Source organism: Lepidochelys kempii, chromosome 3 (genome assembly GCF_965140265.1).
Source record: "Lepidochelys kempii isolate rLepKem1 chromosome 3, rLepKem1.hap2, whole genome shotgun sequence".
Lineage (NCBI taxonomy): Eukaryota > Metazoa > Chordata > Testudines > Cheloniidae > Lepidochelys > Lepidochelys kempii.
The window spans coordinates 132,683,920-132,699,612 of record NC_133258.1 but is presented as its reverse complement, the minus strand read 5'-3'; the positions used below and the strand labels follow the sequence as shown (position 1 = coordinate 132,699,612).

General features: G+C 39.2%; 1 protein-coding gene across 1 annotated transcript in view; it reads left to right on the top strand.

The window, feature by feature from the left end:
• The window catches only part of PCNX2 (pecanex 2), a 224,877-nt gene that overhangs the window by 185,294 nt on the left and 23,890 nt on the right, over positions 1 to 15,693 (top strand). The window contains exons 26-28 of the mRNA XM_073338102.1: positions 9,287 to 9,540; positions 12,518 to 12,751; positions 15,129 to 15,232. Of these exons, the coding sequence (XP_073194203.1) occupies positions 9,287 to 9,540; positions 12,518 to 12,751; positions 15,129 to 15,232 (592 nt within the window). The remainder of the gene's footprint in view (positions 1 to 9,286; positions 9,541 to 12,517; positions 12,752 to 15,128; positions 15,233 to 15,693) is intronic.

The window sequence follows — 15,693 nt, the reverse complement described above, 5'->3', positions numbered from 1 at the left end:
GTTTCACACCTTTCTAAAATTAATAGATATTTCCTCTGCACCAAAGAGTTTCATCTTGGCTCCTTCCGCAACAGTGTTTCTGATCAAAGAATTTTATGTATTCTGTGCAAAGAGAGGGGGGCCCTGAGGCAGTCAGGTCCTAGTGCACAGAAGGTTTTGTAAATTAGGTCTCAGCCCTCAGAGGTGCTCAGATATCATGGTAGGTAATGAATGGAATAGAACTAGAACCATTACTGATTGGGTTGAACTATTAGCTGTAAAGATGACTTCTAGGCTCCAGCCCAAGTTACTCAGCTGTTTTGCTGAGGCTGGGAATCTAGAGATCAAAGGAACACTACATGGTTGAAAGGACTCTCTGCAGCAAGAGAAGGGGGAGCTGAGTCAGCTATGCCTGAGGAGAACAGACTGATATGGAAGAAAGAGGCAGGTCCTCTGGGAGTGTTGGAAAGCAACTGCGCTTTCCCTGACTCCCAGGGAAAGGCAGCCAATTTATAGACCCGTGTCATAAATATAAAGGGAAGGGTAAACACCTTTCAATCCCTCCTGGCCAGAGGAAAAACCCTTTCACCTCTAAAGGGTTAAGAAGCTAGGATAACCTCGCTGGCACCTGACCAAAATGACCAATAAGGAGACAAGATACTTTCAAAGCTGGAGGGGGGGGGAAACAAGGGCTCTCTCTGTCTGTGTGATGCTTTTGCCGGGACCAGAGCAGGAGTGCAGGTCAGAACTCCTGTAAAGAGTTAGTAAGCAATCTAGTTAGGTATGCGTTAGATTCTGTTTTGTTTAAATGGCTGATAAAATAAGCTGTGCTGAATGGAATGTATATTTCTGTTTTTGTGTCTTTTTGTAACTTAAGGTTTTGCCTACAGGGATTCTCTATGTTTTGAATGTGATTACCCTGTAAGGTATTTACCATCCTGATTTTATAGAGGTGATTCTTTTACTTTTTCTTTCATTAAAATTCTTCTTTTAAGAAACTGATTGCTTTTCACTGTTCTTAAGATCCAAGGGTTTGGGTCTGTGTTCATCTATGCAAATTGGTGGATTTTTATCAAGGTGGATTTTTATTGGAGGATTTTTATCAAGCCTTCCCCAGGAAAGGGGGTGTAGTGCTTGGGGGGATATTTTGGGGGGGAGACGTTTCCAAGTGGGCACTTCCCCTGTTCTTTGTGTAACACTTTGGTGGTGGCAGCGTTTAACCTAAGCTGGTAAGAATAAGCTCAGTGGGTCTTTCATGCATGTCCCCACATCTGTACCCTAGAGTTCAGAGTGGAGAAGGAACCTTGACAACTCGTTTAGTGTTTTGAGGTCTGTTTCCTCTTAATGCTTTGGTTCTAAATGTTGTTGTTACTATTTATATTCTTGTAGCACCTAGGAACCCCAGTAAATAATTAGGGCTGTCATTTACTCAGTTAATGCATGTGATTAACGCAAAACAAATGAACAAGATTAAAAAAAATAGTCATGATTAATCGCAGTTTTAATGTCACTGCTAAACAATAATAGAATATCAGTTTAAAAATATTATAAATATTTTGGGGTTTTTTCTACATTGTCAAATATATTGATTTCAGTTGCAACACAGAATACAAAGTGTACAGTGCTCACTTTATTATTTTTTATTATGAATATTTGCACTGTAAAAAAGATAAAAGAAATAGTATTTTTCAATTCACCTGATACAAGTCCTCTTAGTCCTACTCCTTGTTCAGCCAATCACTAAGACAAACAAGTTTCTTCACATTTGCAAGAGACAATGCTGCCCGCTTCTCATTGACAGTGTCATCTAACAGTAAGAACAGGCGTTCGCCTGGCACTGTTGTAGCTGGCGTTGCAAGGGGGACCTTTTGTAGTGATAATCAAGGTGGGCCATTTGCAGCAGTTGACAAGAACGTCTTGACAAGAACAGTGGGGGGTGGGGGGGGATAAACATGGGAAATAGTTTTACTTTGTGTAATGACCCATCCACTCCCAGTCTTTATTCAAGCCTAAGTTAATTGTATCCACTTTGCAAATTAATTCCAATTCAGCAATTGGAGTCTGTTCTTGAAGTTTTTTTGAAGTTTTCATTACACAAAGCAAAACTATTTCCCCAAGTTTATCCCCCCCACACACCCCACTGTTCCTCAGACATTCTTGTCAACTGCTGCAAATGGCCCACCTTGATTATCACTACAAAAGGTCCCCCCCTCACCCCGCTCTCCTGCTGGTAATAGCTCCCCTTAAGTGATCACTCTGGTTACAGTGTGTTTGGTAACACCCATTGTTTCATGTTCTCTATGTATATAAATCTCCTCACTGTATTTTCCACTGAATGCATCTGAGGAAGTGAGCTGTAGCTCACGAAAGCTTATGCTCAAATAAATTTGTTAGTCTCTAAGGTGCCACAAGTACTCCTTTTCTTTTTACCAGAGGACTGCAGCCCAGGGCCCAGACTGAGAGTGGGAGAATCAAGTGATTCCACCCTGTGAGAGATAATGAATTTGGGCTTGAGACCTGAGGGGGGCATGCACTTGACAAGACTAGGAGGGGTCAGAGGTGCAGTTTGCTTAGTAACTCTGACAACAGTAAGCAACCTGCCTTTCTTTCGCTTCCCTTTGTACCTCTGTTTCCTCACCTGTAAAGTAGTGTTGTCCATTTGCTAAGCAGTAGCAGAGTTTTCGGGCCTTGCAGGCAAGTTACTCATGTGGAGCAGTGGAAAGCAGTGATGTGGAGTTAGGTATTTTCTTAGCGTAATTTCATTATTTACACAATATACACTGGGCTGGGGTGGTATCAAATGACACATAGACAACTCCCTTCCCGCAGAAACCTCATGTAAAGCACCTCTGTCCTGTCCCTATAAGCAGATGTGTTAGGCCTCCCTTTCTCACCAGGACCTCACTCCAGTCCCACTGCTTCATAAACCATCTCCACTCCTTCCCAACCTAAGAAACCCCTAGTCCAAGACCACATGGCCTAGAAAGGTGAGCCTGGATGTGTTGCTTGCAGCTGCTCTGCAACACAAAGAAACCTCAAAGCTTCATTTGCCACACACCGGGGAGTGCTCCAGTCCATACAATATCCTTAATGGCTATCTGAGTCTGGTTACTGTATGGCATCTTACTATGCAGAGTTTCCCACTCATATCAGTAGGTTTAATAATATTAATCTCCCTCATTTGGTGAGACAGGTGTGGCAATTTCCTGCCATAACATTGGAATACCTTATTGAATTAAGTTTAAGTATCTTGGGGTTCATTGTATTAAATTAATGGTATATGTATTATTGTGGGCCGAGATTGTATGTAACCTCTCAAGGGGGCAGATATGACAGATGTGAGATTTGGGGGTTCAAAGGACTACATTGAACAACGTGCCAGACATGAATGGACTTTTGGAACAAAAAGTGTTAAGTGATTTTCCTGGGGAATATCTAGATGAATGCAAATTCCCCACCTCTAGTTATGCAACACCCCCCCCCGCCGCCTTTCAAAGCCTGAGAAGGGGGCCATTGCCTGCTGATCAGCTGTTACATAAGGCCAAGATCAAAGGCCCAAGCTGTATAAAGGAAAGACCGAACTATTCATGGTTGTTCTGGTTCTGAATCTGAGACAGTTATGAACTTTTAACTACGGGGAAAACCCAGATATGGGTTTTGAAGGACTGACACCTATCAGAGCCCAAGGCTGGAGCTTGGTGATCTCTGGTAAGCTTTTTAGCATGCATGTAGGTTCTTCTATTGTTTTTAATGTTTTCTCTCTAATGCTGTCACCTTAAGCATAAATGTGCTTGCTTATAACTGGACAATTATGCTGTTCATAACTTCCGGAGAGAAAGCAAAGCAAAGATGCTAGTCTTTTGGGTGCTGTGGCTTGCTGGGGATATCACCATGTAGGCAGGACACTATGGACTAGATAAACCCCTTTCAGAAGGGAGAGAGAAACATGGATCTCTGCCCAAGAGAGGTGATGGCTGAGGAGCCAGGAGCCTAGAGTGGGTACCTTGAGGGACCAAGGAAGGAGAGTACAGGTGCAGTTGCCCTGATCTGTGACACTTGGATGTTGTGAGGTTTAAGTATATAGTCTGGAAATGAAAAGTCCTGTAGAAGTACTATATATTATAGTGTTAACGTATTTGATGTATTTCCTTGCAAAAATTAGAAAGGTTTTCCCCTCTACTCAGCATGTTTGCAAGTTGAAAATCAAAAGTATATTTTTATTTCATCCATTATTTTTGCAACAGTGAAATGCTTTTTGCTGGATAGATGGTCATCAAATGGGGTCAGTTTGTATATCCTATTGAGTAAGTTAAGAGTCATGAGTTTCAATTTCCTGATTTTCATTTAGGTCAGGTAATTCTGGCAGAGTGCAAGTGAGTTTTTAAATCCTGATGTGTCAGGAAAAGAGAGAGGTCCAGTTCTTACACTGGTTTTCTCCTGGGCTCAAATAGATTGACCTTGCTTCACTGAGATGGCTCACATTTTTATATTAACAGGAGATTTTTGGCAATCATCCAGTGTGGATATCTTGTAAATGAACCTGTCTCATCTATACTAGCAAGTGTCGCAGCAAATGATTAATGTAGTGTGAGAAGTAATAGAACTTATTTTCTTTATAAAATGTTAAAGATTTTTCCCTTGGATTTTAAAATCACTAATTACCAGTAAAAATATTTTCCTGTATTTTAATATTTAATAGTGGTACACTTAATTATTGCATAAATTAATGCACTTTCTGCTCCACTGCTCTTTAGTTTTATGAATAATTCTTGGCTCAGATTTTTGAATGCTTGGGGTTGACAATACTGACTGATTCTGCTAAGTCAGGACCCCTCTTTGGAGGAAGGACAGGATTTGCTCCTTAGTAAATAAATCTTGTTACCCATACATAAAACACTCTGGCCTGTCATCTGAAAGTCAGTGCCCCCTTCAAGATGATAAATCTGAAACCTGCTGAAAGCAAGTGTAAATACTGTGATTTGTCATTTAGAAATTGGCACTAATCTCAGATAGGACTTCCTGTTCAAAAAGACTTCCTATTTATTTCTCAGGCTAAATCTGCAAAGTAACCAACTGGACTGCTTGCTTTTCTCCCTGACTCTTTGTAAGAAAATGTTGACACATTTAGAATGTCTTTTCCTTTCAAAGTCCAAATGCTAACGAAAGTGAATATCGCTATCAGTCGGGGTGGCCAGAGTTCAGCACACAGTTTTCTGCAACATGGCCTGTGTTTGCCTCCATCTGTGAAGGGATGCTGCATGCTGCGATCTGTAGTTTTCATAGGTTGAACTTCACAGATAGTTTAAAGATGGTGGTGTCCACAATCTGCCTTATTTTATGCACATTAGCACCAGTCTTTGGGCTCCTGGCAAGTTGTCAGATTGGCCCTTAATTCACAAAATATGGGTACTACCTTTTTGGTTATAATTCCTGCCTTTTGGAGCACCTCCTGCTCCATGACAGCACAGTCATTATATTGTATATTGGTTTAATTAATGGTGAGGATTGCCATGTATGTGCTGCTTGCATCAAAGTACGAAAACAACACCAAGTCTCTTCTTGATACAAATCAACTCAGCCAAATTTAGGGCTCTTTGTTTTGCTTTCATTTTACATCAACAATAGCATAATATCAGTTTTATGTAGTATTGTTTACATTAGGGTCGAGGATGGAGATTTATGTTTTGTTAATTCCAGTTTAATATCCTACGCAAGATATTGTATTTTTATTTAGCATCCAGAATATATAAGCCATGTGCATAGGAATATTTCTTTACCCAGTTTACTTTGAGTACTATGTCTTTTGACTTTATTTAAGAAAAAGATCCATTGACCAAGAGCAGTTGCTGCCTTTTTTTATAGTTGAGTGTTAAACCTTAATTCACATAGAAATCTGTGAAATGTAAAGTAGAAGCAGCTCTCTTTGTATCTGTCCTGTAGATGTCATACTCATAGGTCATGGTTTATACTTTGTAGTAGACTGGAAAAGAGAGATGTTTATTTCAGGGCTACCTGAGGGGGTATATTAATCTGTTTTATTGTATTTACCTGTAGTGCTTAAATTGTCCAAACAGTAATGCTTATTTGTGTAAAGAGAAAAGGGGTACTTGTGGCACCTTAGAGACTAACAAATTTATCTGAGCATAAGCTTTCGTGAGCTTCAGTTCACTTCATCGGATGCATTCAGTGGAAAATACAGTGGTGAGATTTATATACATAAAGAACATGAAACAATGGGTGTTACCATACACACTGTAACGAGAGTGATCACTTAAGGTGAGCTATTACCAGCAGGAAAGCCGCGGGCGGGGATTGGGGGGGGAACGGGAAAACCTTTTGTAGTGATAATCAAGGTGGGCCATTTGCAGCAGTTGACAAGAATGTCTGAGGAAAAGTGGGGGGGTGGGGGGAGGGGGAATAAACATGGGGAAATAGTTTTACTTTGTATAATGACCCATCCACTCCCAGTCTTTATTCAAGTCTAAGTTAATTGTATCCAGTTTGCAAATGAATTCCAATTCAGCAGTCTCTCATTGGAGTCTGTTTCTGAAGTTTTTTTGTTGAAGAATTGCAACTTTTGGGTCTGTAATCGAGTGACCAAAGAGATTGAAGTGTTCTCTGATGGGTTTTTGAATGTTATGATTCTTCACGTCTGATTTGTGTCCATTTATTCTTTTACGTAGAGACTGTCCAGTTTGACCAATGTACAACCGCTTATTTGTGTGTGAACTACTCTAGAATACCCTCAGGTTGCATACATTAGTAGCTTTCATTTAACAAAAACTAATTGGAGAACTTAAAAAAAATCCATTTTTTTTTTAAATTTTCAGTGCTGCAAAAAAAGATAAATATTGGCTAATCTTATTATTTCTCCTAAAAAACCATTCAGTCTCCCGCTTCTACCACCTTATTTTCTAGATACTTTTGCTAATTGGATTATTAGATCTTGGGATGTATATGGAGGAGAACTTAAATACATTTATATCGCAATATATTTTGAAATGTTTTGCTATTAGCTTCATTGGGGCCAGGATTTCACCCTATATCATCATCTGTGTTTAGAAAGCACTGAGCACACTCTGAGTGTTACCTCAATCTAAATAACAATGCTAATTATAAAACACTGATATAGCCAAATTCTTCTCTGTTACATGGGTGCAACAAAATTGACTTCAATGTGTTCATATGATTAGATGAGAAGGGAAGTTGGCCCATAATAAATCCTCAAGGGGGATTTCACCAAATTGGGTGTTGTGTGGTAGTTCTACTTTTTGTTCATGTGATCTAAAGCAATCACATTCTCATTAGGAGCTATAGAAATCACTTTTAACCAATGCTAACTAAAAGAAAAAGCCCAAAGTCTTTTTAAACTAGTGAGTTTTTGTTCTATTTTTTAACAATAGAAACATTGTGCATCATCTGGGGTATACTTGCTGGCATGTGAAGAGCAACAGTCTATGTTGCTCTGCCCATCAAAATTAAAGCTAAATGATGATGGAGCTGCAAAAGTAAATCAGCTAGTGATTAAGCTAAAGAAAAGGATGATGATCTTGTAATAGAAATCGTAAACAGCAAACAAGAAACTGCCTGTAACCATGGTCACCTTTGCTTCATATCCAAAGTGTTGTGCTGCCAGTGTCCTGTTTGGCCAGGTAAAATTTAACTGAGTAGGTCTTCTCTCTGATGAATGACATCTCCAGCAAATTTCTCGACTGTTACGATCAGTTGAAAGCTGAATTCAACCACTCTCTTACTGAGTGAAATTCACCATTTGCAAAGGGTCCATTCAAGATTTATGCACCACTTAAAGCTGACTTACGGCCTCAGAATAGGGTTTATGTTGGATTTATGTGGTCACATGGGTTTTGAAATGGTCCATAACATGGGTAAATGTGCTCACTAAACCAAGCCATGCATCAATAGTACATAACACAGATGTTCTGTGAGCTGCACTGGTTACCTATGGGTTTCCTGGTGCCGTTCAATGTTTTGGCTTTGATTTTTAGTGCTGTAACTTGTTTGGGATGAGATGAATGGATTTTTAGACTGGAGGGAACTGTTATGGTAATCTACTCTGACCTCCTTCATAAAATGAGACTTAGAATGTCATCAAGTGTTTCCTGTATCAAGCCCATTACTTCTGGATGAGCTAGAGCATATTTTTCTAAAAATTATATCCAATCTTTATTTAAAGACCATAGGTAATCACCTGCTTCAAGACCATAGGTAATAGCCTACTTCTCTCCTCATGGTCTACTCTCACAGTAGCTATCAATGGAGGCAGTTAAGCTGAAGCTGCTTTGAATTAATTGAGAGGGAGCTGCTGGCTGGGCAGTCTCTCTGGAATCTACCACCCAGCTGACATGCCAGAACCCAGGTTGGTTAGTCTCCTCTAGTTTATTTACCAAAAAATGCAGCTTCAGCTGACTGAAACTATTGGAGAATTTGACCTGCTAGTTTTGGCCATTGAAAAGTTTTCCAGACCAGCACTTGGGTCTGTCTGTTCCTTTGTAACCTTTAGTCCAGTGCTTAGAACACTTACATAGGATGTGGGAGGCTCAGGTTTGAACCTGCATTCGGGAGCAGAAACTTGAACTCAGATCTCCCTCCCAATGAGCATCCAAATCGCCAGGCTACAGGTTATTGTGGGATGGATGGTTCTCAATTTCCACTTTTTAGTAATTCCTAAATATTTATTGGGCCAAAGGGGGAGAGAGTGGGAATGACTCTCACTTGGTGATTAAGACACTCACCTGGGAGGTGGGAGATGTGGATTCACTTTGCTGGTTGACCCAACAAAATGAATTATTTACCAACCTCTACTTGTGATATACTGCAAAATCTGTGTTTGTCTTTTGTGCATTTTGGGGGAAGTGGGTTGAGGACTGAAAGGGGTTTGTTAACATGCCTGGTATAAGTCTAACCCCCTGCCAAGTTGCAGGATGTGAATACTTAGATAAGTTAGATGTATTCAAGTTGGCAATTCATTCTAAGTCTTTATGGCTGTTTTCTGGTGAGTTTTTATTAGGGGAGATTGTGTAGTCCAATATGTGATATTGTGTAATCATGCCAGGACACCCAGACCACGAGATTGAGCCTTTTGGATTGAAGTAGTAAATAAATGATGTATCCTTCATTATTCTCTGCTTTACACAGATCAATTTTCACATTTAATTAATTATTGTAGCTCTTTTTTATTTGCCTTTAATTAAGTGCTTGAAGTGTTTGGTTACACTTTTAGCTTTGAACAGGGTCTTTGTTTCTTCCTCCCATAACTGCCATTGTGTTATCCTTTCTAACTCTAAAGGAACATATTGCCAGCAGAGAGAAGTGGAAGCTATAACAGAAGGAGATGAAGACAATGAAGGCTGCTGCTGCTGTCAGCCAGGTCACTTGCCTCACTTGCTATCATGCAACGCAGCCTTTAACCTCCGGTGGCTGACATGGGAAATAACACGAACCCAATATATACTGGAAGGATATAGCATCATTGATAACAATGCCGCCACAATGCTGCAAGTGTTTGATCTGCGAAGAATACTCATCAGATATTACATAAAGGTACAGTATAAGTGATGTGAGTTCTACCTACTATTCCTAGGTAGGAAATTTACAGTCTTCAAAAGATAGAGAATGAAGTTTATCTATAAGAAGTATTACATTTTAAATAGCAGGGTTTACAGCAGAACTTTGCTAATTTGCACTGATTGGGAGACCCATTGTAAATTAGTGAAGAGTGTGATTTGTTAGGTAAATGAACAGTACAGTGAGAATCAAGACTACTGAATCACTTTGTTCATTTATTTTGACTTTTATATAAAACACAAATGGGAATTTCTTAAACAATTTTATATACAGTAAGGCCTTGTCCACATATAATCTTGCACTGCTTTAACTAAGCAAACACTCATATTTCAAGTTAAAAGTGGTTAGTTTAAACCTGTTCCTAATTGATTTAAGCTAAACTGAAATATGCCATTTTTAAATTGAAATAAGAATGTCTGCATAGCCATTTGCACCAGTTCAACTATTTTTTTAAAATCATACCTTAACTTAAACTTGTGTGCAACTCTCAGTACATTAGAATCTTCATGCGTGGCTTAACTTTTAAGGGTCAATGAAATCTGTAAAACAAGCCTATTTAGACTCAAATTGGTTCATTAGTTTTAAAGTACTGAACAGCTGTATTTGGCAAGTTAAATTTTTTTCTTTAGCTCTCTAAACTATAGAAGAATTTAAGAGTGGTAGCCGTGTTAGTCTGTATCAGCAAAAACAACGAGGAGTCCTTGTGGCACCTTAGAGACTAACAAATTTATTTGGGCATAAGGTTTCGTGGGCTAGAACCCACTTCATCAGATGCATGGAGTGGAAAATACAGTAGCAGGTGAGTATGTATATATATTGGCCAAACTGGACAATCTCTACACAGAAGAATACTGCATATTCGCAGTATTCTTTTGTGTAGAGACTGTCCAGTTTGGCCAGTGTACATGGGCAACAAACCCCGATGCCAACTCTGTCTGGTACCCAACTACAAAACAGGCCCAATAAAGAAAGTAACAGAATGCCACTAGCCATCACCTACAGCCCCCAACTAAAACCTCTCCAGCGCATCATCAAGGATCTACAACCTATCTTGAAGGACAATTCCTCACTCTCACAGACCTAGGGAGACAGGCCAGTCCTCGCTTACAGACAGCCCCCAAACCTGAAGCAAATACTCACCACACAACAAAAACACTAACCCAGGAACCAAACCCTGCAACAAACCCCGGTGCCAACTCTGTTCACATATCTATTTGAGGGACACCATCATAGGACCTAACCACATCAGCCGCACCATCAGGGGCTCGTTCACCTGCACATCTACCAAGGTGATACATGCCATCATGTGCCAGCAGTGCCCCTCTGCCATGTACATTGGCCAAACTGGACAGTCTCTACGCAAAAGAATAAATGGACACAAATCTGACATCAGGAATTATAACATTCAAAAACCAGTAGGAGAACATTTCAATCTCCCTGGTCACTCAATAACAGACTTAAAAGTGGCAATTCTTCAACAAAAAAACTTCAAAAACAGACTCCAACGAGAAACTGCAGAACTGCAATTAATTTCAAACTGGACACCATCAAATTAGGCCTGAATAAAGACTGGGAGTGGATGGGTCATTACAAAAACTAATTTCCCTCTACTGTTACTTACACCTTCTTGTCAACTGTTTGAAATGGGCCACCCTCATTACCACTACAAAAGTGATTTTTCCTCCCTTGGTATTCTACTGTTAATTGAATTGTCTCATTAGCACTGACCCCCTGACTTGTAAGGCAACTCCCATCTTTTCATGGACTGTGTATATCTACCTGCTACTGTATTTTCCACTCCATGCATCCGATGAACTGGGCTGTAGCCCGCGAAAGCTTATTCCCAAATAAATTTGTTAGTCTCTAAGGTGTCACAAGGACTCTTCGTTGTTGTTTTTTGGAAGAATTTAAGGAGTTGATAATATGAGGTCATCAGAAGAAGTCAGAGGAGGCAGAGTTTAACAGAAAGGTAATTTGGTAGTTTAGAGCATCCAACCTATGGGTGTTCACAGTGGAGCTAGCATGTAGCAGGACTAAAAGATATGCAGTAGTGAGGTATGTGAATGGTTGTGTTTCCAGTAGGCTTCAGGTTCTGTGGTGTTCACAGCGTATCATTTGGCAGGTGTTAGAATCTGTTCAATATTTTGCTTTGATTTAACTCTTGGTTTGTCAAAGTTGAAGTGCCATTTACATTGCACCACATTTCTTAGAAAACATCCTTTGTTCCACTGTGAAACAAAAACATTTTGAAACCTCTGAATTTGCCATGAAATGGAATAGTCCACCAGTCCACTCTTGTGTTAAGCATAAGTATTAAAGAGATCCCATTTTTCTTCTTATTATACAATCAATAGGCAGCAAAACAAAATTATTATTGCAGAGGGAAGACAGCAATTAAAAGAGGGTTTTTCAGAGCTATATTCTACACTCTTGCAAGTTCTTATTTAATAGTTAAATTGATGGATGTGTTCTTGTTGAAGAAATGGGGAAACTGCACCCTCAGAAATCTGAAAGTTCGCTTGGGAAAAAGCAAACATTTATGACCATATAAAACTGCATACTGTTTTTGAAAAATATGTATAAGCTTTTATCATCATCATCATCCTTTATGATATACACTGTAGACACAGCCACATTTTCCAATAACTTCCCCTTGACACTATCTACACTATTCAGAGTATGATGCTTGTGATTAATATTCTTTTTAAGTTTCATTCATTTAAATTCTGTTAGTATTTAGCTGACTTCTTTCTCATTTAGACATAAATTATAACAATCACACAAAATAAATACTCTTATGAGTCAATGATGGCAAGTAGCAGGAATATTACATAAGATTATGGATAGTCAGTGTCATCTTCTTATTCTGATTTGTTCTCTTCTGTGTTGTAAATGAGCTGTTTCTGGTTTAAACACAGGTACAATGACTAACCACTTTGCATTTTGTCAACAGAGTATAATATACTTTACAGCAAGTTCACCCAAAATCTCACACTGGATAAAAGATGAATCAATCCAGAAGACACTACAGCCTTATGCCAAATGGCATTACATTGAACGTGACCTTGCAATGTTCAACATTAACATTGATGAGGACTATGTTCCATGTCTTCAAGGAATAACCAGAGCTAGCTTCTGCAGTGTTTATCTTGACTGGATTCAGTACTGTGCTGGAAAAAGAAGGGAGGTAAGTGTATGTCTTTAACACCTAGAACATTGAATTACTGAATAGTTACTCTTCTGTTGACTCAAGAATAATACAAGTATATTCATTTCTGACTAAACTGTACAGCATAACACTGTGGGAAAATGTATGTTTTTGTACAATAGAAAAATGTTTGTAGGGAATATTATAGTGAAAATATGAGTGAAAGACATTCCAAAGGGAGTGAATCTTTGAATTTTGAACAGTTTTCTTTGAATACACTTCCCCCACCATCATTAGTTTTGTTCTCTGCAGTAATCCTGCATTTACACCTTTTCAGAAAATATTATTTCTCTTCGTTAGGGAGAGTCCCACTCAAGGAATACCAGAGATAGGGTCAGAATGCCCAAATTATCATCATTTCAATGCTTTAGGTCCAATGCAATATATGATTGCAAATTTAGAAAAAAATACCATTCCAGTGACACATGGATAAAACCTTCAACTGCTAAAGAAATATACCATTTATCCAAGAGTACAGGTCAAATCTGAGAAGTCCTGGTACAAATCTGACACGTTATTGCAAAACTGTGGAAAATTACCATTCAACTCTAGAGAGCCAAGTGGGAGCTTACAGTTACCTGTTCTTACATTCTGAGCCCTCAGATAATGGATGTTCAGCCATTCCCAACTAAAATGCATCATTATATTTCAGTGGGATTCTGTTGACAGCACACAGAGTAAAATAGAGTCAGAGACATGCACATTTTATTGAGTATTCTCAGATTATTGATGACAGTGCAAATAAATCACCAACACAGTTTTTTCACCCATCACATCATATTATTTGTGCACTTGGTATTGTTGATTTGCACATTCCATTGCTGCCACTGTCCACAAGTTTGGCTCTTCCTTGACTCTTAATACTCCTTCTCCCGTCTGTCATGTCTGTAAACCTACCTATCACTGCTTCCACACTATTTCCCATCTAGATACTACTTTGATTCCAGTTCCATTGAATTTCTCCCCTGTGTCTTCATCTGCTTCTGCTTTCACCTTGACTATTATTTTTAAATCTCTACCTGGACTTTCTGTACTCTCTCTCACAGAACTTATTTCTTTCTCTGTTCTTCTGTCTGCTTTCTGCACTCGTTTAGCGCCTACACTGCCAAGTGCTGAGCATCTGTTGGGAGGTGCTAAGCTCTTGAGTTGAAGGGACATTCATCACCTCCCAAGAGAGATGCTCAGTCCTTCACAGGGTTGGGCCCTTTGACCCTGCCTCCTCTCCCTTTTGTAATGCAAGAACATTCTCCTCTATTTCTTGACGTCTGGAACAACTTTCCTGAATTTCTCTGCTTCATCAATACTCCACCTCTCTTTAAATATTTAAATCTTGGAATATTTCTGCTCTCCATCTTAACTTGTTTCACCCTCCCTTATTGTTAAGTGCTTTAATTATTTTCTCCATACAGTTGTTGAGATTTTCAAAGTTTATTGATTTATAATGCAGTTTTCATTGAAGTTCATGGGACCTGGGCATCCAAATCCTCTTGGTGGCCTTGGAAACCCTACCAAATGTCTCTACACAACTGTTCTCTGCAATTTGTGTCTCTCTTGTATTTTTTAATACTGTGAAACATGTTGTGAAACAGTTTGTGTGGAAGATGCTGTATAAAATAGAACTGCACTGCACCGCACAGCTCTGAAGATCAGTGTACTTTATAGAGGGAGTTGCAAAATGTTTGCCTCAGTTTCAGGAACAAGGTAAGGGCAACAAGAAGAATTCATCAATGTATGGGCTGAAGCAGAGCAAAATTTAAACTCCGGGTATGTAATTTCCCTCCTGTTTGATGTCAAGCTTTTTGGAAGAGTTGTAGAAAAGGGTCTGCTGAGGTGGTGAATGTAAAGCAAATGGTTGACCACTTGTCGAAATGTGATGTCATTGTCATCATTGATATAACTGATGATGTCAGTCACTAAAGGCCCAATCTTGCAGATTGTCTCAGAGCCAGATTGTGCTTCTAAGATCTGAACACAGAGTATGGATTTCAGACACATCCTGCTTCCCATGTGGAAACAGATGTATTCACTCCTCAGTGATGCTCATCAACCTCTTTCCAAGACTCTGATCACTAAAGCACAAACCCTGGCATCCAGCCAACTCATATTAAAACTTCTTGTTTCCAGCCATTATTTTAAATGAGCTTTCATTTGTTTAGCAGCAGACCCTCAGTCATGATGATCATCCTTCCTATTCTGTTTAATTGCACAGCAGAGTGCTTTGTTTGGGTATAGTTACATGACAGCATAAGTCTTATGAATTTAGTCATGCATTGATCTATTTTAATTATAGGATTGTCGTAACACTTTTTTATAAGGTTGCATGTAGAACTAACACACTGTCCTTAAACCTTTGCAGCATCTGGATAGTGATGAGGATTCTCCTTTAGTAACTCTTTCCTTTGCCCTGTGTATTCTGGGTAGAAGAGCTTTGGGAACAGCAGCCCACAATATGGCCATCAGGTAATTTCTAGAAATGTAGTAAAAGTTTTCCAGGGACTCAGGAGTTTCCTTGTCTTAAAATGAGAAGATGTTTGGCTCTTTCACATATTATGAAAGCTAAAAGGTCATTAGATCAGAGACAAGGGCTATTTCATCCATAAATTAATTTTAAACTCTGTCCTTGACCACCTTTTGTCTCTGTAACATGTACATAATGAATATTACGGGTTTTTTATTTAACAAAATAAAATCATACATGGCAGAGTAATTATTCATTTTAGGTTGAATCTTGACGTGAGATACTGCAATGATGACCTTCTCAAAAGGGCAAGAAGCTGCTAAATTGTCTGGCAGTTGACCTGTCAGTAGAGGGTTGCAGCGAGACATGGATTCATAGGCTAAATAATAAATCTGTAGGCTTCCTAGGTTCAAGAGAGCTGTGTTCCCTTTTGTTGTGCAATAGGGTGACTTGATGGAGCTTT